The sequence below is a fragment of the Monocercomonoides exilis genome (genome assembly GCF_001643675.1).
Source record: "Monocercomonoides exilis strain PA203 chromosome Unknown scaffold41-876177, whole genome shotgun sequence".
Classification (NCBI taxonomy): Eukaryota; Preaxostyla; order Oxymonadida; family Polymastigidae; genus Monocercomonoides; species Monocercomonoides exilis.
The window spans coordinates 401,864-426,811 of NW_027150586.1; the positions used below are offsets into that span (position 1 = coordinate 401,864).

At 38.9% G+C, this 24,948-nt stretch overlaps 5 protein-coding genes across 5 annotated transcripts; 3 read left to right on the forward strand and 2 right to left on the reverse strand.

Moving 5' to 3' along the window:
* Nucleotides 1-12: 12 nt before the first annotated feature.
* On the forward strand, nucleotides 13-4,092 carry MONOS_2370 (putative carboxylesterase; the record flags this gene model as incomplete). The annotated part of the gene is made up of 3 exons (XM_067872287.1): nucleotides 13-247; nucleotides 302-699; nucleotides 775-4,092. The coding sequence occupies 3 exons, from the start codon at nucleotides 13-15 to the stop codon at nucleotides 3,775-3,777; spliced, it is 3,636 nt and encodes a 1,211-aa protein (XP_067722532.1). The 3' UTR covers nucleotides 3,778-4,092.
* Nucleotides 4,065-5,276, reverse strand: MONOS_2371 (putative MBL fold metallo-hydrolase; the record flags this gene model as incomplete). The annotated part of the gene is made up of 7 exons (XM_067872288.1): nucleotides 4,065-4,332; nucleotides 4,393-4,409; nucleotides 4,495-4,499; nucleotides 4,558-4,700; nucleotides 4,750-4,910; nucleotides 4,968-5,021; nucleotides 5,072-5,276. 7 exons carry the CDS (start codon nucleotides 5,274-5,276, stop codon nucleotides 4,216-4,218), a joined length of 702 nt encoding a protein of 233 aa, XP_067722533.1. The 3' UTR covers nucleotides 4,065-4,215.
* On the forward strand, nucleotides 5,216-10,062 carry MONOS_2372 (uncharacterized protein). Its single transcript, XM_067872289.1, has 4 exons — nucleotides 5,216-5,414; nucleotides 5,488-9,241; nucleotides 9,329-9,567; nucleotides 9,662-10,062. Exons 1-4 carry the CDS (start codon nucleotides 5,298-5,300, stop codon nucleotides 9,689-9,691), a joined length of 4,140 nt encoding a protein of 1,379 aa, XP_067722534.1. The 5' UTR covers nucleotides 5,216-5,297; the 3' UTR covers nucleotides 9,692-10,062.
* A 963-nt stretch (nucleotides 10,063-11,025) lies between these two features.
* MONOS_2373 (putative polypyrimidine tract-binding protein) lies at nucleotides 11,026-14,028 on the reverse strand (the record flags this gene model as incomplete). Its single annotated transcript, XM_067872290.1, has 3 exons — nucleotides 11,026-13,389; nucleotides 13,485-13,845; nucleotides 13,894-14,028. 3 exons carry the CDS (start codon nucleotides 14,026-14,028, stop codon nucleotides 11,588-11,590), a joined length of 2,298 nt encoding a protein of 765 aa, XP_067722535.1. The 3' UTR covers nucleotides 11,026-11,587.
* A 280-nt stretch (nucleotides 14,029-14,308) lies between these two features.
* Nucleotides 14,309-24,155, forward strand: MONOS_2374 (uncharacterized protein; the record flags this gene model as incomplete). The annotated part of the gene is made up of 7 exons (XM_067872291.1): nucleotides 14,309-14,332; nucleotides 14,387-14,563; nucleotides 14,613-14,741; nucleotides 14,809-15,072; nucleotides 15,163-21,891; nucleotides 22,131-23,216; nucleotides 23,575-24,155. The coding sequence occupies 7 exons, from the start codon at nucleotides 14,309-14,311 to the stop codon at nucleotides 23,854-23,856; spliced, it is 8,691 nt and encodes a 2,896-aa protein (XP_067722536.1). The 3' UTR covers nucleotides 23,857-24,155.
* Between the last annotated feature and the right edge of the window lie 793 nt (nucleotides 24,156-24,948).

Consider the following 24,948-nt stretch of genomic DNA (forward strand, 5'->3'; position numbering starts at 1 on the left):
ATTTTTCAAATCATGTTTATCGAACTCTATTTCATTTTTTCACTTCACTGTGAGTTATCTCTCGATGAAAAATACATTTCTGTTAAGACTCCAGAAGGAATAGAGTTCGTTGGTGTTAAAGATGATGAAGACACAGCTTCTTTTCTTGGGATTCCATATGCTGCACCTCCTGTTGGAGAAAACAGATGGAAGATGCCTTCAAGATATATCCCAAAGGATGGATTGAAGATTCATGCAAATGTTATACGTATGATTCGAATATATGCCTTTTAATTTTTTGATTTATTTATGTTTTCGATAGCTCCTGCATGCATGCAAGATAAAAATGTTAAAAAATCTGAAGACTGTCTTTATTTAAATGTCTTTACTCCTGTTCAGGCAATGAAGCAGAAAGATGATGCTACATTCCATGGCCTTCCTGTTTGCGTATATTTTCATTATGGCAGCTTTGTGAGAGGAAGCTCTGCAAAACAACCGGGATTAAGTTATCAACAATACAACAAAAAAGGAGTTATTTTTGTTTCTGTCAATTATCGTCTTGGAATTTTTGGATATTTTGCTCATCCTGCATTGAGTCTTGAAGATCCTAAATTCAAAACAAACTTTGGACTCTTTGATCAGATAGCATCGCTTGAATGGGTACAGCGCAACATAAAAGCATTTGGAGGCGATCCATCTCTGGTGACCGTTCTTGGGATTGTGTGCATTTTTTTAAAAATTAATGCTTCATTTTCATTTGTTTTTGAATAATTATTTTCATTTCCACAATTTAAGTCTTCAGGCGCAAATTCCGTACTTCTTCACATGTCATCTGCAGCGAATGGAAGTGTGAAGCCGCTCTTTCACAGAGCAATTGTGCATTCACCCGTTGTCACATACAACACCCTTCAAAGCCACGATTTTGCATACAAAGAAGCAATTGGCTCAGTCTTTGCACGACATTTGATGGAAATAGCAGAAAAGAACAAGACAAACACTGATATGAAAGAACATGTTTCAAAGAATGAAACAAATGAGCTTAATGAAAGTCTCAAATTCACCGAATTCACAGCCAGCACAAAAGAAATCACTAACATCTCAACACTCAACGAAACAAGGCGGATTGAAGAGTATCAACAAGAACTGGCCTTCTTGCGCTCAATTCCCGGTGAAGTGCTGCAGAGGCAGCTGGAAGCGATTTACGACACGCCACCTCCGCCTCGCTCAATATTCCTCGACTCGTTCTCATTTCGCTCGTTCCAAAGAGTTTCTGAGACTTCTTTGATCACTCATTCAATTATCAACTCATGTGAAGGAGAAAGGAATAACACAGAAAACACAGAAAATACGGAGAATTCAGAAACCCAATTGGATAAAAGCAAACAAGAAGGAAGATCGGAGTTTTCTATTTCTCCGTTGCCGATGTCTGCGGCTCATTATCTCACAACCCCGTCTGCTGCACCGGGAACTATCTTTTGGCAGGACATTCTCAATTCAGACATATCATCAAACACTGAAATTCCAGATAAACATGTTAATTCTCATTCTCATTCTTCTTCTTCTTCTTCCTCTTCCTCTTCCTCCCCTTCGAATAGCCCCCTTCCAATCTCTGTACGCAATGCCCACCACATCCCTCTCCTCATCGGCACCACACAAGACGAGGCCAACGGGCTTTTAACAGATTCCTTCCCGCTCATCGCTCCTTCCCCGAAGATGGTGTCAGAAGGCTTTCAGATGCTCTGCAGGCAGATGGAAGTGATCAATGACAGGCTGAACAATTCTCTATGGATAACATCGAAAAGGAATGTGAATGAAAATGATAATAGCAACAAAACAAACAATGATGGGGAATTTCATCGTCATCATCGACGCCTTTTCCCCCTTCCTCATCCTCTTTCAGAGAGAATAAGCCATTCTGTTGACACACTCATCCATCATAACACAACACAAGATGAACTTCCTCTGTCTCCCCGCTGCAAACAGCTGCTTTTCTGGTATTTCGGCGAAGATCAGCCAGAAATCACTGAAAATTCACTGCAAGACCAGAAAATGACATCAAATTCTTCTTCTTTTACTTCTTTTCTACCTTCTTTTTTGACTTCATTTTTTTCTTCTCTTTTTTCTGTGAGCAAAGCGAAGAAGAATGCAGGGAGGGGCTGGTGGAAGCTGAATGAGATTGTCACTGACTTTGTGTTTGAGACAGGAATGAGGGAATATCTCAACAGTCTGTTTCCTTCTCATAATCATCATCATCATTCTTCTTCTTCTCTTTCTTCTTCTTCCTCTAATCATCCAAACGATCACTCTGAACTAACAACCCAAAACCAATCATCCTCCTCCTCTTCTTCTTCTTCTTCCTCATCCTCCTCTTCTCCTTCTTCACCACAACCTCCTCCTTCTCCATTCAAAGACACCTTCTCACTGCAACCCGATCCTCCTGTCTATCGCTTTGTCTTCAGCTATCCTCCTCTCTCCACCAACCGCTTCATCCGAGCCTCTCATCCTTCTCTTTGTTTGAACATCATTTCTTCCTCTATCGTCTCATTCACAAACCTCATCAGTCACATTCTGCCTTCCTCTTTTGCTGTCCCTCTCTCTTCTTTCCTCTTGTCCATCGCTTCTTCTCTCAGCCCATCGGTTTTTGATGGAAATTCTGCTTCTTCATCCATTTTTCATTCAACAGCAACTTCTTCTTCCATTTCTTCTTCTTCTTCTCTTTCTCCTTCCTCTCACCCCTCATACTCACTGCCATCTTCTCCTCTTTCCTTTCTGCTCGGCCTGGGCACTTATCACACAGCAGATGCCACATACGCTGTGGGCGGCGAAGGAAATATGCACTTTCCAAATGTACCTCTTTTTGGGCAGCTGACAGAAGAAGAGAAATGGCTGCAGGACAAGCAGACGACGATGTGGGTGGAATTTATGAAGGAAGGGAAGTTTGAGAGGAGGGAGTGGGAGGAATACACGAAGGAGATGGAGGAGTATACGGCGATTCATATGAAGGAGGAGGAGAAGAAGGAGAAGAATGGGAAAAATGAGGAGAAAAAAGAGAAGGAAATCAATATGAATGATTCAGAGTTGATGACACAAAAAACAGAAACAGATGAACTGCTTCATTCTTCAGATGACAAAAAGGAAACTAAAAATCTCCAATCACTTGATGTCCATCCAGAAACTGAACTGAATGAGAGCTGGCTGAGTTTTGGAAAAGGGTACAAGAAAGAAGCACTCGAACTGTGGGGCAGCTTCATCAGAGAGCGGGTGCAGCTGTGGGAGGAAGAGAGAGAAGAGTTAAGCAAACTTTCTAACAAAACGAGCGATTCTCCTTTCCTCTCTTTGAACGATGTGCAGCAGGAGGTGCTGTTGGGGGTGGCTAAACAGGATATCCTTGCAATGACACCTCTTTCTGCGCCTTCGTTCAATATCTCTTTCCATTTGCCACACAATTCATCATCAATTGCCTCAGCAACCATCACTTATGACAGCTCAATTGACGATGGCGTGTCATTTCTGAAGAGGCATGAGCCATTTCTTGTGTCATTTGTGAATGGAATGCAGTTCCTTCCCTCGAAACAGCAGAAGGCGATCAAATACGCCCTTTTGACTGTGCTGCTGCTTTCGCTGTGGTTCTTCCCGTTTGCTGTTGTCTTCGTGTTTTTGGTTGTTCTGTCTCCGCCCGTTGGAGTTGCGTTTGCTCTTGTTATGTTTCTGGGCTGTGCGATGAGAATGGCAGTTGACAGACTGAAGAAGCTTCAAAGAAAAGAGGCTCCGAAGAAAAGAAAAATTAAATCGCTTTGATGTAATGCTTTGTAATTTTCTGTATTTCTTTTTCTTTTCCTTTTTTTTCCCCCTTTTTTTTTCCTTTTTTTTCCCCCTTTTTCTTTTCCTTTTTTTTTCCCTTTTTTTTTCCTTTTTTTTTTCCTTTTTTTTTCCTTTTTTTTCCCCTTTTTTTTTCACTAGTCATCTTTTTCTTTCTTACAAATTTTTTTACAATTGTTGTAATATGAAATTTCATATATATTCAAGAAAATAGGAGAATATTTTGGAAATTTTCAATTGGAATCTTATTTGATGACAGTCAAAATGACAAAAATACGTATTTCTTCTTATTTTGTCACGCTTAAATGAAAATACTTTCTTTTTCTTCACGAATTGTGGTTTCTTCTCCATGTCCTGCAACAACAAACAGACATCAGATATTAAAAACATTTTTTTTGAAAATAAAAACATTCGTTTTCAGAAATGAAACTCTTTGCAAGAAATAAACAACAAACCGCAAATTATGCGAGTCGAATCAGGCAATGAAAACAAGGTTTCTTTGATAGATTTCCGAAGTTGTTCCATGCTGCCACCCTGTGATGTCACAAAAAAGGAAAATTAAAAGTTTTTAAAAATATGAAAGCTTTCCCATACCGGAAGATCAGTTCGGCCTGCAAATCAATAATATTGAAGATGATATTTCGTTTAATAATTTTTTAAATAAGAATTGAGATTGTAAAAATAAAAACAACAAACCATAACTATAAAAACAAAAAAGAAAAGGAATATGAATCAATATATGAACATAAAATCACAAACTTTCCTTGGAATAGAGTATCACCTGATATCAAAAGGTTTGGAAAACTGAAAGAGCAAGATCCAGGGCTATGACCAGGAGTATGCAGTATAACTCCTTCAACATCTCCAACACGAATTTTATCACCTTCGTGATGAACATCAACCTTATTTTTAATTTATGAAATATTTTTCAAGCAAAAAATGAATTCATACAGGTGGAACAGTTGCGAAGGAACATTTCACTCCAAGCATCCTCATGAGAGTAGGAGAATTACGATATAAATCATTATCTGCTGGATGCAATGTTACAGGGCATTGTAACTCCTTTGCTAAAACTCCAGAAAGATCTACATGATCAAAATGACCGTGCGTGTCTAAAAAACAAATAGAACAAAATATCACTTCGAATAAAAACGAAACATATTACACACAGTAAACATGATGTACTTTAACATCGGCTTTCTTCACTGCATCAAGTATTTTTGCTAATTATTTATTAGATAAAATAATCTTAATAAAATCGTAAAATTCAAACGAATGTTTCCTCCAGCATCAAAAATAACTGCATCTTTTGTTTTTGGATCTGATACAATTATTGTATTAGCCTGAAGATCCCCAACCGGAAAATAAACAACTTCCAATGACATGATAGAATTAAAAAAATATAAAGGTTTTTCTAAAAAACAAAATGCCGGAAAGAATATTAGGGTACAATTGCTTCTCAATTCATTCAAATTCATTGATAGCCATAAAAGAGTCGAATGAAATTTCGTTATGGAGTTACTTCAAAACAGCTTCATCCATGCAAAAATTGTGATCCAACTGTTTATTTGACAGTTTATTCTCCAAGAACGAATTTGACACCAGGCCCCACAAACGTGTGCCAAATTATTATTTCTTAAAGATATTTTTCATCTTTTATTTTTGATTTTTCATTCAAATTGTTTATAGGTTAAGTACATTCCATTTCGAAGGGATCTTTCAGATGATGGTTTTCAATCAAATAGTGCTTTGCAATCAATATCATTTTATATGTTAAGCCAGAAAAAACCAAGTGACAAAAACAATACCATTTTGATCGGTAAACAATCAAATAAACATTTCATTCAGCCAAAAGAACTTTCTGAACCGATTTTTCCCAGGCACAGTGAACAAATTCATTCATTTATTCCACGTCCTAAATATCTTAAACGTTCAAGCTGCTCCATTGAATGGATTAGAAAAATTTTTAAGCCAGTTCCTTGCTCAAAAATTTATACTAAACAAGAATCTCCTCGTGAAGATAAAATCAATATTTCTGAATTTGAGATCCCGGAAATTATTGTTCAAGGAAATTTCAGATTTGATTCAAGAGCGAAAGCTGTTTTAATGAGTGACTACAAATTTCAAAAGGATTCGTTACTGAAGGATTTCTCAAAAGAACTGCATCACTCAAACAAATCCTTGTTTATTGCGCAACAGGAAATTAATTTCTTAACTTATCCTTTAGATTTAAGTGTTTGTAATGATATGACTCAAGTTTGCAGCTTTGAAACATCTCTTGTTTCTTCAACAATGCCGTCTTCTTTGAAGATCACAAACTTGTCACTTATTCAGGATATTCATCTCACTGAACATTCTTTCAAACGTAACTACAAATTTACTAAGAAGCATGACATGCATAATTTGATTACATCGCAATTTCCAAGTGTTTCATCTATTTGTGGTGAGTTTTTAAAACCTCCATCTATTTTTTCGAAGAATATTAAGTCATCTTATCTGTCAATTCCTTCCATTTTGGATAGCATTTTGAGTGGATGCCCAACTTTATCCAAACAAAACGACTTCTCCTTTTCACACTCTCAAGCAATATTTGTTCGCTCACAGAGTCACTTTCCTTTGCAACCTTCATTTCAGAAAAAAGTTATTGAGCATCAAAAAGCTTATAATTCCATGGATAGCCCTTTATTTGAGCCAACAGTTCGTTCATTACTAACTCAATTTCTAATTCCTTCAACAAGAGCACATTCGCCAAAACATGATATCAAATCAGCGCAACTTGTGCAAAGTGATAATTCAACGACTGATCAAAAAGTTAACGAATCTGAAGTAATCGAATCCAGCAAGACACAAACAAAATCTCCTGAACATTCAAGACAAAGAAATATCCCACTTTCTTTCATGAATTTTCAGCGGCTGTCACCTTCAACGCAATCAGCAGAAATTTCGTTTTCAAAACCACAAACAAATATGAACAGACAATCAGAAAGCGAAAAAAGACTGCTTCAATCGTCTGATCTTGAACTTCTTTCGCAAATGAGAAATCAATCAAGCTATTCAACAACTAAAGTAAAAACCCCTTCATTACAAACAGTTTCAGCAAGCAATATTTCAGCAAGTGAACAACAAACGAAAGCTTCAAAGTTTGATTCTCCTTTCGAGACGGATTCAGTTCATCATTTAAATAATATTTCATTGTCCAATGAAAGTGCTTCGATTCTTATAAAAGAAAATGACAAAGAAGTGATTGTATTGGATTCACAGTCTCCTCTTCCGGATTGTGTTCCTTCGGAACCAAAGCCACACACATTGGAATTATCTTCTTCTCCTTCATCACAACGGAATATTATTACAATGCCATCGAAGCCATCGTCTCCAATAAGTCTGGCTGATGAGAATCATCAAGATGGTGTTTCACCACATATATCAGTAATTGCAACTCCTTCGCATGAAACAACTGCCAATTCATCTTTTGAAACACAAATTTCATCAAATTCTTCATTTGATCATCAAACTCCGACTTCACTTCATTCATTATCTTCTGAAAAGAACATTCCTTATCCTCAAATGAATCGTCCTATTTCTCATCTTTCTTCCTCTGACTTGCTTCTTTTGTCTTCAACAAAAACACAACGTCGAATGCACAGCGAATTAAAGGAAAACAACATTCAAACAACAAATCGAGCATCACCATCTTTCAGTTCTTCTTCCGATCATTTCTCACCAGTTACTCCATCACATCAATGTGATATTCAAAATTCTGAAAGAAGTCAGCACGATAAGATCACAACTCCAATCAGAAACAGACAGAGCGCTATTACAAAATGGCCTTCTCTTTCTCTTCCGCCAATGTCAATGTCAGACAAATTGCAAATGTTCATACGATTTCGCTCAAATGAGCTCCTCAATAGAGAAACTGAACAATCGACTCCTCAGCTTCCAAAGCCTTCTTCTAAACACGCAGATAATTCAGAAGAAAATGAAGAAAACACAATCGATCAATCTGCTTTTTTGGAAACAAAAGAAAAGAAACATTCAAAAAAATCTCTTGAGACATACAAAAACGAACTTTTGAAAAGGACCACCAATTTAGAGAGTGCAAAGCAGAGAAAAGTTGAAGAAAATGAAAACGAAACAAGCTCAGTCGAACAAAATTCAGAAAAGATGATGAAATCACTTCTTGATGAAGTTTCCTCGACTCTAATTCGAATAAACTCTATTTTAGACACTTTATATTTTCGAGGCACGCCATCTTCATCTTCGAATTCTACTTCGTCATCATCTTCTTTTTCTGAAGGATCTGAAACACCTTTATCAACTGAATATCCTCCACATGTCATCAAAGTTAGCGGAAGAACACCACTTTCAGTAGCATTAGATCCAATTTATGCACATCTGTATTCTTTCATTCAGGACGAATTCATGAAATGCCCTTTCCTTGCCCATCTACCTGGAATATCAGCAGAATCATTGACAATCAAAGAAATTGATAAGCTTCTCATGAAATATCGCGATGAGCTAATTAAAGATCCATATTATGCACAACTTATGTCGGCACAAAGTGATAGTGCATCCAATCAGCAACACCCTCAAAAGATTTACGGGCAACAAAACATGTTTACTTCATCGAAACTTGCTTCTGCTTCACTGACAGTTCGCCGTTTCAAATCAATTGTGCCAAAAAAGACACTTTCTCTTCTCTTTCTTTTGAAGTTTGCAAAGATCACTCAAAAGACGCTTCTTCGCGATGGCCTCTCTTTTTGCTTGCGTATTGCTGAATCTGGTCCGTTTTCTCCTGAAAAGAACAAACACAGCGTAAAACAACAGGCCAGTGAATCAAGTTCAACTTCTATTTTTTCTCCTCCTTCATCTTCATCTCCTTCTTCTCAGGCTTCTGCATCCACATTGTTCAGATCGCTATTTATTGATTCGAGAAAGAAAGACCTTCTTTTGAATGACTCGGAGTATTTCCCGATGATGCAAAGTGTAGTTGCTTTGATGAAAGCTGCACAGCGTCACGAACAGAGAAGCGTGCGAATTGAGGATGAGAATGCATCATCGCACAATGAAATGAAGTTGTCTGCTCAACTCTTTTTGAGGAAATGGACTGTTGATGCGTCTAAAGTGATTAGCAACAATCCTTTAGCATCATTCGATTCACCAATCATATCTTCTTCTTCTTCTTCTGCTTCTTCAACAACTTCATTTTCAAAAATTACTCTATCAAATGTCTACAGCATCATTCCATTCATTCTGTTTGCACTACATAAACTTGGTGATAGCTATCGCGGATTCTGCTTTTCTTCTGCTTCTTCTCACAATCAATTATCAATGACCGCTTCATCACTGCCAAGTGCTCCACCTTCAGCAATAATCATTGTGCCAAATGCGTTTCTGGCAAATGACATTTCAAGAATTATTGAAAGTGAAAATCAAAAGCAACAAAGTTTGATACAAAAATACTTTTTAAATTATATTAATTTTAAATATATTTTCTTTTTCTTTTTCAATCTGTGTGCATTGTGATGTGTAGAGTATTTGAAACCATCCATCTTTTTTGCTCAAAAAACAGAGATTATGCCCCTTCCGAGAACGAAAGTTTTATCAATGGAAAAGATGAAAAGGCTGCTTGCATCTAGCATGGATTCTCAAATTTTTACTGTTCATTGCAAATTATACATGGTGGCTGGAGAACAAGAAGACTTCAACAACTTATACAGAGTTATGTCTCAAAAGCGGAATATTTATGAATTGTGGCAAGCAACAGAGAAAGTGTGATTATTACATTATTCAAATTTTATTAAGATTATATTGTTATCGTTCTATTTCACAAATGTAAATAATTTGTTTGTTTCTTTAATTGTAGGTCTATTTTGTAATTGGAGATTGCAGCTAAGTTTTATCACATTAACATAATCGTTCATCATAGCAGATAAATCACACGGATGATTGAAAGATTAAAATTTGAATTACGCCCACTTTTGCACAAATGCCAATATTCGTTTAAATTCCAGTTACCCAGACTCTTCCATCTTCAAAGCAATTTTTGATATTGACTCAAATTCGATCTTTTAATATTTGGAGTTCAACAATTTTCAAGAAATATTTTAAAGAAATAATCTTTTTCAAATTTGAAGCTCATTTTATTTGGAGAATTGAAATTGGTAACATCATTCCATCTCCTGTGAAAATTCAAAAATTTTTTGTTTAACATTTTCTTTTCATTTCTTTAGCATAAAAGTGAAAACTTTCATTCATATGTATTCTTGACTTATCATTCATTTTCAAATGATGAAACAACCATATGAAGATATTCAGATAATTAAAGTACAAATACGAAAAAATTAACATTAAAAATAAAAATTCAATTAGAAAAAAAGAAGAATCATTCGAAAATCTTAATTTTTTCTAATGGAAAATCCTTTTTTTATTCACTATGTGAATAAAATAGAACATATCAATTTATTAAATAAACACATTATATAAAATAATAAACACCAACACCGACAATTCAATTGGTGCATGAAACATTTCAAAATGAGAGAAAGAGTTCAGTTACACACAAATCTGTGGAGAACTAATTTTTGAAAAAAAAAATTATTAAAAAATAAAATACAAAAAAATATATTATAAATAAATAAATTAATCAATCAAAACAGTTAAAAAGTTATTGATAAAAAAACTACATGAAATTAACGCAAAAATACAATTTTTTAATAATAATAATTATTATAAACCAAACCATTAATATCGATATCAAAAAGATAACAATTTCGCTACAATATTAATATTATAACAAACGAGGCTAATATTAATATTCAAATTTCAATAAAAAAATAAAAAAAATAGAAATTATAATGCGAAAATGCTGAAATGGGAGTTTTTCTCCATTATTTTGGAGGGCATAACATTAACAAAAAATTAAGAGACATACGAAAAAGATCGAAAAATATCATTATCCATTCGGAAGAATTTATTCAAATCAAATTGGGCAGATTAAAAATATTAATCTTAAAAATGGAACAAGAATCGCACTTCAAAACAGATAATTCACATTGAAAAAAAGAACAGAAAAGAAAAGAAACAACAAAAAATTGAAGACAACATGATTTGGGTCAAAACTTTCACCAAATAACAATAAAGACGCAAAGAACTTTTCATTTTTGCTTTTAATGTTGTCAAATATTCTTTCATAAAAAAAAGCAATTTTTCAAACAAAATCTAATGCAATCAATGCAATCAAAGCTTCGATGTTGGGAATTTGGCATTTTTCAAAAGGAAAAATCTAACAATCGAATTGCATCCAACAAAGAAACACGAACATCAAAACTGCTGAAAAGCTCCTGAAAACAATGCAGAATTACTTCAAAGTTAAAAAAAAAGAATCAACTTCATCAAAAATAAATTATGAAATTATGAAATAGTCCAAATAAATAAATAAATAATTGCTTAAACAACGAATTGCAACAAAAACTATCAATATTTCATTCGTGTGAAATTAAAGCCAACTTAAAGCGAACCAAAACAATAAATCTTTCTTTGAGTTGAAAAAAAGTGCAATAACTAATTTCATCATTTGCATAACTATACATCGTCACATAAATCATATCCATCCAAGCCAAATCTTTTCTATATGGAATTATTCAACCATAAAATAGAATTATTCGATTCTCTCTCTCTCTCTCTCTCTCCCTCATCCCATCTCCTTATCTCTTTCTCTCTCTTCTCTTTTTCCCTTCTCTCCACCTTTCATTCCCTCTCCCTCTTTCCCTCCCTCCTTTTCTCCTCCCTCTCACACCAAATGCCTCTTCGAGAACGATATCCTAATCATCTGCCCATTCAGCACCGTATTGTGCAGCAACGCCATCGTCTCCACCGCCTCCTCCGCTGTCTCATACTGCACCAGTGCCGTCGCCCTGTCCGTTCCCTGCCCCATTCTGTGCGCAACAGGCACCGCCCACCCGCTCATGTGCCTCAGAAGCTGCTGAGAAGACGTGTGTGCGGCCAGACAAGAGACAAGCAGTGTGCTGCTCGGACGCTGCATTCCCTGCGACATCATTTTGGACGGGCGCTGCAGCACAACATTTGGGCCGATGTCGTATTCGACTGTCTTTGCGTGTGAGTCTTCGTCGTAGAGATGGATGGAGGAGGAGGAGGAGGGAGAGGGAGAGGAGGAGGAAGAAGAAGAAGAGGGAGAGGAAGAAGAGGAAACAAAGATAGGGAGAATGGAGCGGTCGATTAGAGGAGAAAAGGTAGAGGAAGAAGAAGAGGAAGAGTTAGAAAACTGAGTTGGAGAAGATGAAGATGGAGAATTGGAAGAAGAAGAGACTGGTAAAGAATTCCTTGAAGCATCAGGAAATATGCAGAATTTAGAAGGGGAAGGTGTGTCGCCCATGAAAAGTGGAGTGGAAGCGGCAGTTACCGTATGAGCAGCTGGAAAAGAAAGTTTTGCAGGCAAAGAAGGAGCTTGCAATGAATGAGAAGAGAGAGAAGAGGGAGAAGAAGAATTCATCTGAGAATTAGTTGAAGGAGGAGGCGGTGGAGGAAGGGTGGATGAGACAGAGGGATGAACAGGGAAAGAAGGAGGAGGCGGAAGATTGAGCACTTTGACAGAAGCACCTGAGGCATCGGTGAAGGTTGTATAAGAAGGATAAGAGGAAGAAGAGGAAGAAGAAGAAGAAGAAGAAGAAGAAGAAGAAGAAGAAGAAGAAGACGATGGAGTTGAAGATATTGCTGATTGTGAAGATGATTTTGAAGAAATAGAAGAAGAAGTTGAAGTCGCCTTCACGCCCATCACATCCACCCCTTGTGAGTAAGCCACAGGCAGACTATGCACATTCTTCTGTGCTTTACCAGCAGGGTTCTCGTGTGTCGGGATGATTGCATCGTATTTCGAGAAGTTCACATCCAACGGCGTGCCAAAGAGCTTCGTGTTTTTCAAATAGTAAAAAGCCGACTGGGCGCCGGCCGGCTCTCTGAACTGGATCAAGGCGGTGTCTGGCTTGGAGAAGGTGATTTTGATGCGGACGATGCTGCCGTAGTGCGAGAAGAGGTTGAACAGCTCGCGGCAGCCTACACACGACGGGTTGAATTTGGAGACGATGAGAACACATTTGTCTTCGGTGAAGTAGGGGTACAGGGACGAGAGGGCAGAGATGTTGGAGAGGAGGGTGGAGGAAGAAGAGGAAGAAGAAGAAGAGGAGGAGGAGGAGGCAGAAGAAGAAGGTGATGATGATGAACTTGAGGGTCGTGTTTTGTGAGAAGATGATGTATTCGAAGGAGAGGCTGACGAAGAGAGCTTTGTCTGTGTCTGTGTCTGTGATTGTGATTGTGATTGCGATTTTGATGCAGACGAAGATGCAGCTGTAGATTTAGCTGTTGCTGATGATATATTCTGCTGTGAATCTTCTTTTGAAGCGACTGTGTAGTCAACAGATCGTTCTGAATTCTCTTTGATTACAAGCTCCTTAAACGATGAGTACTGCATCTGCAAAAGGCAGCTGTTTGGATAAATAAACTTTCCGTCTAAATTCTCCTTTGCTGCTGTGGCGCTTTCAATGCAGCTGAATTGTATAAGCGCTTGAATTGCCCCAACTGAAAAATGTCAAGCAATAGATTTAATTATTAATTTGTTAAAAAAAAAAGATATAGCTTTTTTATTGAAAAATACAATTTTATAAATCTCAAACCTTTCTTTGAAAATAACAGAATTTTTTCAACTTGCCTTCGAGAATTTGTTTCAAAAGGCGAAAATATTTGAGTAAGGAGAGATAGATTAATTGGATAAGATGGATTTATAATATTCACAAATAAAATACGAGAAGGTTCAACAATTTTTGAAGAAGGGGGACTTGCAAATAATTCCTTGTGAGTAGAAAATTGTACGGAAATTGTACTTGAGCGGATAACAAGCGGGTGAGAAGAGTAAAAAGAATAAAAGGCTTCAGCAGCTTCCGCAGATTCGAATTGCATAAGTGCTTGATTTCTAGATTTTAGAAGAATAGCCTGACTAACAGTCCCAAATGGACTCCCCACATTTAATAAGTCATCCTGGAGAATCGTATTAAACAAATTAAAATAAAAAAAAACCCAATAAACCTGATCGATGTCCAATCCTACGTTTCTCAAGTGCAATACAGTTGAATGCTTTTGTGATCTTTTAGAGTAATCAGAATGTTTTTGAGAGAAACGAATTGGAATGCTTGGAGATTCCATCGATAAAAAAGAAGTCATTGTTAAAAAAACTAAATTTGAGAATAAAACAATAAAAAATTCAACTGAAAAAATATATGTGATTCTACATTTTATGATAATCGCGTTATCCTATGTCTTTGACTTACAACACTCCAAATAATATAATAATTTATCTACCAATAATGAATAAATAATATAATGGCCATTTCCCATCAATTTAATTTTTGTTAGATATTTTGGTGAGTACTCGAAAATCAAAGGGAATTTTTGAATGAAAATACATGCAGCAGATCCCCTAGATCTGGAATTCGTTTCCCTAATGGAATTTGATGAATTAGAGGGAGTTTGCGAATTTTGATGTTCATATTTCAAAATTTTTAATTTTTCACTTATGCAGCCAATTCCTCTGCTTGCTGAACCTGAATCTGCAAGAAGTCACAATATTGATTTCACTGATCTCTGCTTGAAAATCATGCTGATTCCAAAAGATTATGGATTTGACAATGAAGCCGATTCACTTCCTATTGATAAATCTGTAGTTATAATCAATGATGATAGCCAAACATATGCAGCAGTTTGCTCCTGGATTGAATGTTATTGAGTGTATTGATATGAAAATTTAGGTGCATCATTTTTCTCTTTCAGATATTGATGCAAGAGGATTTGTCAGAGCATATTCTCTAAGCTTTTTCTTTGCTTCAAAAGAAAAGCTTCTTTTAGTTCTTGACCAGGTTCAACAAGATTTTATTGCGGTGTGTTTTTTTATTAGTTTGAAATAGTTTAAGCTAATCTTAAATCATTTGACATTAAATGTTTCAGCTTTCTCGCTTTGTGCAAGCACTAACATGGCCTCAATTTCTTATAGATTGCTTGCAGCAAATTCACAAGCTTCAAGGAAAATATAAATCCGCTTTGTTTGCATTACCAAAGGAACAGCAAAGCATTTTTTTACCTGATGTGCAAACAATTTGTGATGATATAATTTCCTTCACTAAAATTCCTCTTCCACACTTCAAAAATGTATCAGATGAAGAAGATACGTGCGACTCTAACTCTAATTCAAATGATAATTCTTCATTAGCAGTATGCAGATATTTTAAAAATAAAATTTAAACTTAACTTTCTCAATAAATGTTTAACTTTCAAAAAAATAAATTTTGAATATCGATGTAGACATTCAGCGAAATAAGTGAAGAAGAGTTTCGAATCAGACAGCTATTGAGTTCTCGATGGAGAGCACTAATCAAAGGAGGCATCCTTCCAGAACCAGAAAATGAAAGCATTTTGAACACAGCATTTCCTGACACATGTCAAAATTTCATGTCAAATAATAGTTTTCAATACAACCTTAAGTCAGTTGATGACTCTTTCTTGGTAGAAGACAAGTGGAATAAGCAGTTCATTGGAAGCAATAATTCCAACCAGATCATTCACCCAGATCTTTTGAATCTTCTGAAATACGAACATGCACAAATGCGTTCATTTGTAACTTTCCTCCTTTCTTCAGACAGAACAGCCAATGAAAACGACAGCAAAGAAAGCACATTGTCTGATTGGCAGAATCCAACCTTCCCACTCGAACTCTTTCCAAAGTTAAAACAATATGCCTCGCCCGAACTGAATGCTTCTGTGAAGTCGTGTTCTCCTTCCCCATCCTCATCTACCCAAACGCCAGCTGCTCTTTCTCCATCAAATGCAGCTTCTTCTGCACAATCTCTTCCTCAGCCATCTGCAGACACCTCAGAAACAAGATCACTCACAACAGACTCACAGGCTTCTAATCAGTCTTTGTCACAAATATCGTCTCAGCTATCACCTCACTTATTATCACAATCTTCTCCTCCTCCTCCTTCTTCTTCTACTACTTCTGTTCAAATGACACAACAATCAACTGATTCTTCTGCAGACAACTCGCTCGAACGCCACAAATTGCGTTCGTTTTCTGACTTGTTTGGGAAATGCTGGCTTTATTCGCCTAGTTCATCAGCACAAAAAGCACGAATTTCTCATCAAAATGCAACTTTGCCTTTTTCTTTGAGTCTGAAGAGTTCCTCAAGCACTCCTTCTTTGTTCTCAAATGGACCATCCTATTCAAATCAAACGGCTTCTTCCAATGCCTCTAAACAACTAATTTCAAATTCTTCATCTAATTCATTGTTGTCTTCTTCTTCTTCCTCAACTTTCTCCTCCTCTTCTTCTTGTGAATGTATTCATCCAATTTACCTCTTTTTGCTGCGCCTCAAGAAAATACACGCAGCGTATTCTCGTCCTTTCTTCCATCTTCTTGTCGAGAAAGACGAGTTGGCATCTGCTGGAGGGCTTATCGATACTTCTGAATCAAACTCTTCTTCTGCTTCTTCTTCTTCTTTTTCTTCTTTGTCTCTGTTGAATTCATCGCTTATCAATAACACTGTTCAAGTTGCATCTCATCAGAAAATCACAAAATCTGGGATAGAAAAATTGATAAGCAAGCAGATAGAAAAAGCAATGAACGAAGCAGATGAAGAGAACGGATGCATGTTTTGGCTGGAACAAGCGCTTAAACACATCGAAAGCGCTGTTTGTGCAAACAATTCTTCTTCTTCTTCTTCTTATTCGCAATTATCATCGAAATCTCTTTATCAAACTATGAATTCACCATCCAACATGTATTCTTCCTGCTTCGCTTCTTCTCCATGCTCATTTTCACAGCAACAACAAACATTCACACAAAATCCATCACTTTCTTCTTCTTCTTCCTCTTCCTCTTCCTCTTCCTCTTCCTCTTCTCCTTCTCCTTCTCTCCTCTCCACTTTCTCCTTCTCCATTGGTCGCTCCTTCTACGCAGAGGCCGCGAGCAGTCTGTCACAGATGCCTGGCTTAGGCTCCTTCATCATCCCCTCGATGGCATCGTATTCCTCCCAAAACACACTTTCTGCACTGCAACATTATTCTCTCAACAAACAACAACAGAAACAACAGAAACAACAACAGCAGCAGAAGCATAAGAAGCATCCCTCGCCAAACAAGAGGAATGGAGCTGATCATTCGCTCAACACTTTCCCTCAGACCAAAAATGTCCATCCATTTCAGCAGATCCTCTCGTCTTTCCTCATCAACCAGCAGATGATGCTCCCTTTCTTCCGCAATCGATTCATCGACAGACAGCTTTCTCCGTCTTCGTATTGCTGCTTCCCCAAAGTAGTCAGACAACACCAGCAGCACCATACAACCCCACAAAGGATGGCAAAGAACACTCTTTCTGATTCATTGCCAAATGATAATAACTCAAATACAGAAGCATCGAAGGATACAGAAAACACACAAAATGAGAGGAATATGAAAGAAGTTTCGATTCCTCGTCCGCTGAGTCTGTCTCCTTCGTTTCCTCTTCCCTTCTCAGTATCTCTTCTCCCCTCCTTTTTCTCCTTCTCTCTTAACCTGCCACCGAACAGCGAGCTCCTCTCCCTCATCCCTTCTCTCCATGGGCGCACCTCCCCTTCCTTCTACCCCTTCCTGTCTGTTGCCACTCAATCTGTGAATGCCCTCCAATCTCGCTGGATGTCCTCTGCACAGCGCTCGCTGCTGAACATCCAGCGCAGCCAGCTCCCCGACGGGCACCTCACAATCGAGCAGGTGGAGATCGAAGAGAAGCTGCAGGCAATCCCGGCGACACTCCGCCTGCTGTCAGACTCGCCTTCGTTGGGCTTCTGTCCGGAACTCATCCGCCTGAGGCAGTCGTCTCACGTGGCAGTGACACATTCGTCGTCGTTCTCTGGGAAAGAGAGCGCAGACAGCAAGAGAGGGAGGACAGGGCAGGCAGGGTTCATCAAGCGGGTGCTGAAGCAGATTGCAATTCCGCAGATGGTGTCAGCGATTTCGAAGCTGCCGGGCGTTGGAGGAGAGGGAAATCGGCTGACGAGATCGTTTTCGGTGGGGTCAGCACAGGGAAACAAGGCGTTTTTGAAGGGGCAGAAGGGGAAGAGAGGGATGAGTGAAAGAGGAGAGAGAGAAGATGGAGGCAAAAGAGGAGGGGAAAAAGGAGATGCAGCTGGAGGTGCAAATGGAGAAGATGGCGAAGAAGGATTAAATATCAACAGATTTAATGAGAGCAAGAGTGAAGGAGAAGGAGTAGGAGGAGGAGAAGAAGATGCAGACCAACAACAGCAGCAGCAACAGATGGGACAAGAAGAGCAAAGTTCCGATGGGATCTCTCTGCTGCAGTCGGCGATGACTGAGACAGTTTTGGATGTTCCGTCCGCAAAGCGGAGCAGCAGGCGATTGGCAGCAATGGCATCTCTTCCGCAGTTCGTGGCGCCTCTTCCGTCGCTCACCGAAGCAGCATCAGACGAGGCCTTTGCAACACCAGCCTCGTTTGCTGCTGAGCAGAAGCCAGACTCGTTTGAGGTCGAGAAGGAAAACGAGTTCTGTGTGATTTCTTCTCCAGTCATTTCGTCTTCACTGAATTCGAAGGCTTCTGGAGATTCCTCTGCACATACAGAAGAAGAGTATGCGATTGTTCCCCATTTGCCTCCTTCTCTCTTGGAAAAGGAGACGTCCACTGAAAATGGCTTGACTGACTTACCATCAGAGGCAGATAAACAGACTATTTCAAATGAAATAGCACATTCAGATAATTCCAGTGAAGAAGTAGCATCAGAACAGAGTTCATTTGAGACGGAATCGCCAAAAACAAACAAAGAAGAAGCGGATGATGCATCAGACGACACAATGCAGAAGTCTTCTGCATCTGCACTTGCTCTTTCTCTACCTAATTCTGAAGCAGAATCACCACTTCCGACTGACCAGCCCCTCAAAACCAGCCCATCAGGCAGCATTATTATGCAGACAGTGGCAGCTCCTTCCTCTTTTGCCTCTCAGCCCACGCCCACATCACTCAAACAGAATGCCAGTGAAGCAGAGTCTGACCATTTGGATGTGCAGAATAGCTATTTTGAGATAGTCGATGAACGAACAATGAAGAATGATGGCTCTTTGCCTCCACCTTACACTTCTCTCGAATTCAAGCCATTTCGAGACAAAAACAGAACAAGTGGAAATTCTCCTATTCAACTGAATTCTTCTTTGTCCATGCCTTCATCGCCACCTTCTTCTTCTTCTTCTCTTTCGAAAACAAAAAATGACCGTATGAAACGAGCCAACACAATTGTTGCGCCTTCGTTTCCTCCTCATTCTCCCTCGACTGTTCCTCTTTCTCGCACCTTTCACCGCAACAGCCTCGAATCCACACACGAATACCATTCTTCTCCTTTCTCCTCCTTTGTGACTTCTCCAATCTCTTCTCCTTCTGCTTCGCCTTCCGCCTCGCCGGTCAAGTTCTCTCTTTCTTCTCTCCCATTAGCCCATTCGCCTTCTTCCCCCACCTGCTTTTCCTCTCCTTCTCCTCCTCCTCTTTCTCTCTCTGACTCTTCTGCTCATCTCACACACACTTCCACTCCACAAGCGCCTGTCTCCTCTTCCTTCAGCCTTTCTGTTCTGTCTCATCAAACTGATCTATTCGTGTTGGCACTTCTGGACGAACTGTCACATGCTGACTGCTCTAACTCTTGTTCCTCTTCCTCCTCCTCCTCATCATCATTATCTTCTTCTTCATCACTTCAACAAAACCTTCTTTCATTGCAACAGCTGAATTCATCTTCTGCCCTCTTGAAGTCTTCTCCCTCTGATACATCCATCGCCTCGCATGTGTCCGTTTTCCTTCCTCTTCTCCTCACATCTGCCGAGCTGCGGGGCATCGCTATGAAAAGCCATGCCTCTTCCGCTGTGCTCAGCTGCAGCTCTTCTTTTCCGCCTCACTCTTTTCGGAGTCTGTTCACAAAATACATGTTCTTCCCGCATGTTGTGTGTGCTGTGCTGAGAGGGGTTGCAGTGGTTGTCCATGCGAATGAGGAGAGAAGAAGCGAAGTGGAGGACCTGGTGAATGCACTGTCCTTCTTTGTCCCTGGACAGACATTTGTGTCGGGTACTTCACAAACAGCAACAACATCTTATTTTTCTTCTTCTTCTTCTTCTCTCAATTCTTCCTCTTCTTCCTCTTCTTCTGTTCGTTCAGTCATCTCTTTGATTGAGCCATGGCGCACAGAAGATATCAAGTCATCGGATCTTCCTCGGCTGAAGCTGTGTGGGCTGTCGAAAGCCAATCGTGTACAGTCAGCGTTGCTGAATCATATTGTGTATTGGAACTATGAGAAGGGGATTGTGAGGGTAGAGATGGTGAAAGGGGTGGGGGCAGTTGGAGGAAAGGATGAAGAGAAGAAGGAGAATGGAAGAAGAGAAAATGGCAGAAGCAATAGAAACAGTGAGAAATACGGAGATGGGAATGGGAATGACGATTTGGAAGAGAACAGATTTGAAGGGAGGAAAGAGAAAAGAAAAGTGAGCAATGAAAATGGAGAGGAAAGAAAGGGAATGGGAAAGAATGAAGCACAAGGGACAGATGAATCAAACAAAGTGAATGACTCAACAGGTACAATGAATGACTTAACACAAACAAGAGAAGGCAGAAATGAGGGAAGGAAGAGGAATGGGATTGGTGGGGAAGAAGGAATCGGATGGACGTTGCTGAAGAAAGGAGATGGGCATTTCTTGAGCGATGGAAAAGGGCAAAAGAGCGGAAGCAAAGGAAATGGGGAATACAAGGGAAAGGAGAAAAACGGAGGGAAAGAAGGGAAGGGGAAGGCAGAGCGGATGAAGTCGCTATTCAGTGGAAAAGAAGAGGAGGAAGAGAACGAGAGCAACAACGACAGCGACGATGAGTGGTTCTACGATGGGAGTGTGAAGGGGAAGAGGAGGAATGCGAGTGCGCTGACAGAGGCGGGGCAGTTGGCGCTGGCAGGAATGTACATGAGCTCTCCTTCGTCGGCATCGTATTATATTCGACTGTCGCTGCAGGCGAGGAAGCAGCAGAAGATGAAAGAGATGGAGAGTGAGATGGAGAGTGAGAGGGGTGTTAATAAGAAAGGAAAAAAAGGAGATGGAGAAGGAGGAAAAGGAGATAATTATTATGTTGGAAAAATAGAAAGAAAAAGAGGTGCATGGGAAGGAAGGGAAGGAAAAGAGGAAAGACAAAAGTTTGAGTCTGAAGAAGAGAGATTGCATTCGACTCAGACGATGAATAAACGATATTTGCAAGTTCCGACTGATTCATTTGGGAAGATGAGAGCAAACAGAAGTAATTCAGTGGTGAATGTGAAGGCGAAGCGAAAGCTGTCGACAGTTGAAGAAGTGTGTGACGAAGAGCAAATGAATGAAGAAGGAGCGAAGATGGCAGTTGAACAGAAAACAAATAAGAAAATTGTGGAAGATGGAGAAAGAATGAAAGAAGAAGAAGTCGAAGAAGAAGAAGAGTTTGAAGAAGAAAGTGAAGAGATGAATGAAGAGGAAGAGGAGGAAGAAGAAAATGAAGAAGAGGAAGAAGAGGAAGAGGAGTACGACGAAGATGAGGAAGAAGAGCAGGAAGGAGGCGAAGAGAAAGAGAAAGAAGAAGAAAGAAAGGAGGGAGAAGGAAGCCGAATAGACAGAAAGAAATGCAAAAAGAGACAGAAGAAAAAGAAAGAGATCGAAAACACGCTTATTTCTCTGTTTGGAGACATCGATGGGACAGAAAACATCAAAAAGAGGTGGAAGAGGAAGATGAAAGGGGAACACAGAAATGGAGATTATGATGGAGACGAAGAGGAAGAAGAGGAAGAGGAAGAGGAAGAGGAAGAGGAAGAGGAAGAGGAAGAAGAAGAAGAGGAGGAGGAGGAAGAGGAATATTACGAGGATGATGAATTCAATGAAGATTATTGTGAGGAAAGCGAATCAGAAGAACTGGACTACAAAGAAAAGTATTTGGATGAAGAAATGAGAGAGCCATCTTCGATTGCTGTGGAAATGATGAGCGACACTCAACCAACTGATGTATGCTAATTTTATATTGAAGCTTGAAACTGATAAAGCAATGAGTCAAGATGTTGAAATCCTTTTGAAAGAAAAATATTAATTTGAATTATTTCACTCTGTTTTTTCATAAATGTTATGTTCATTTTTAATATCTTGATAATCCCTTTTTTCAAATTGTTTTATTTCATTCCCATTCATTGTCCTTTCTCTCTCTCTCTCTTTCTTTCTTTCTTTTTCACTTTTCTTTTGCAAAACAGGCATCATTCACTATGCTCTTCTTGATGCGTCTACAGTTTGGACTTATGCGCCTGACATCTCTTGCTATCCTCGCAGCTGCACACATGTTTCCTGTTCTTCTGTCAACAATCCTTCCATTCAACATTCCTCTTCCATCACCCTCACCCTCACCCTCACCTTCATTCTCATCATCATCCTCTTCATCATTATCATCTTCTTCTTCTTCTTCGTTCTCCTCGTTTGCCTATTCGCGATCCCCTTCCAGCTATCTCCACCTTTCTTCTCTCCACTCCCGCCTTCCGTCCATCCGCCAAGACATGTTCTGCCGCCCTCTGCGCTTCTGCCGCCCGACTCCTCCAGTTGTCTCCTACCAGCACCACCGCCTTCCCCTCCACCACTCCGTGGCCTCTCCGCAGACAGCCGCTGCACTTCGCTCTTTGTTCTCTCCTCTGCAGCACATGGCGCCGTTTGCCTCTCCGTCTTTCCACTTCAAAATAACCAGCGCACAGTCGAATAAAAGCGAGGACCTTCCGACTCCTCTTCTTTCTCCTTCGTCCACTCCGTCGCTCGTACCATCCCCGTTTGCCTTGCCTTCCATTCCGTTCGAGTCTCCTCTTCGCTCGCCATCTTCCCCTCAACCGCAAAGAGCCTTGCATTTCCATTCAAAGGCACCAGCATCTCCCTCGTCTTCATCCAGAACCTCTCCGCTTTCCTCTCCCGTTCCTCGTGTGAACGGGTCTGGGCGTGCTGTGTCTGTTCTGTCAGAAAGCGAGCAAGCGCTGTTCAGTGTGTTCTCAGAAGATGCAGTAGCCGCAGCAGCAGTTCTGTCTGCGCAGCGGGAGGCAGCAGCGGAAAAGGCGGAGCTGAACACGATTGACCGGAGGAAGCCGCTGATTGCGGTGTGGAAGCAGCTTGTGAAGCAGCAGCAGCACATGCAGCGGTTTGGGTCGCCGTTTTACCTGCCGCTGTTGCATCCGGAGTATGCGATGGGTGCGGGCGGACCGCCGGTGCTAACTGCAGCATATCTGAAGAAGCAGAGGCTGCATCGGAATGTGGCGTTGAACGGGATTGGGATCACTAACAGCACAGATCGAAAAATTGTTTTGGTGTGTGAATGAGAGGGATTCAAGATATTGGTTCTGTTATTTATGTAATTTTCATACCTCGCACACACGCATTTTATCCATGTGTGAATGCAATTATGATAACTGCAATTTAGCATTGAAGGAAATATGGATGTTTCACCTTATTTTTTCAAATTTTCTGTTTTTTAAATTTTGTTTTATTATATTATATTATATTATATTATATTTTATAAAATTTTTTATTTTTTATTTTATTATTTATTATTTATTTTTTATTTTTTAATTTTTTATTGTTATTTGTTATTTGTAATCACTCATTTTTCTTTTCTTTTTTTTCATTTTGACTGTCCATTGGTTTGATAATACTTTGATTTCTCAGTCATTTCTTCGGGTTCTGTTGGACCAGCAGCGCTACGGCTTGTGCTTTGCGAACTCGCCTCGGAGTGCATCTTCGTTCCAGCCGACAGTTGTGCTGGATGAGGCAGTGCACACACAGCATGGGTGGCTGGAGCGTTCAGGGGCAGAAATCGTGGGTGTACGGCGCTTTGATGCTAAAGCTGGTGGAAGGGGTGGAAGCAGCGTTTTGAGCTCATCGAAGAAAAAGCATTCTTCTGGCCGAAGTGAAAATGGTGGTGGAAAGACAAGAAAAGATAAAAAGTGAGAGGTGGATTTGTTTGCATTTTGTTGCTCATGTTTTTTACAAATGAGTTTTTTGAATATGACTCTGAGCAGAATTATTGTGTGTTTTTCTTTGTAAATGAACGAGTTATATTTTTCCCCCAATAATATAAGCCCATCTTGTTGTATTTTGATATTTTGACACTTTCGTTTTGTTTGTTTGTTTGTTTATGCTTTGTTTCTATTTATTTGAATTTTTTATATTTTATTTTTCTTATTATTCATTTTATTCGTTTGCCGATTGAGTTGACGGAAAAGCGAATAGTTGGAGTTCGAACTTTCAGATTTTAGTTATTTTTTATAAATCATTATAAATATGTTCAAAACGGTTTTATTGCAACAAAGGAACTTTTCCAAATTCTGAATTGGATGAAAAAAACGAATTCAATAAAAATAGTGACAAAGTTATCAATCAAACCTGATAGTAATTTTTAATTTTATCTTTAAATTCCCACTAAAATTGATGAAATAGAAGTGGGTTATATACCTGTGTGACGTGATGAAATTTTTGTCTTCACGTCCGTCAGTGAATTTTGGTCACGTCAGTGGTTTTTTTTTTTTTTTTTTTTTTTTTTTTTTTTTACTTTTTTTTTTTTTTTTTTTTTTCTATAAAGAAAAATGATTTCAAATTATTTATAGTTAACATTTTTTATTTTTGAATAAAAAGTTTATTTGAAATAATTTTTGAAAGGAACAATTTTTGATTTGATTTTCTTTTTCCCATAAATCGATTTCAATTTTAAATTAAGAATGAGTTGCTTTTAATCAGAGATCCAATACCTCATTTGCACAATAATGTTCATAATGTGTCACTGCACTACTTTTCACATAACGATTGATGTATCTAGCACTTATACGGTTTAATATTATTTAAAACTCTCTGATTTTTCATTTTGATGTTTTTTCTTTTTTCAATCAAATTTTCATATTTCTGCCCACTATTCTCAAGTATTTCATTTCTTTATTGCTTATTTTAGACAATCACTGATGCCTCTTATGTTTGAATGTTTGTTGAATTTTTTCAAAGAATATTTTAAAAGATTTCTCTTTTTCATCATTACCTCCGCATCCTTTC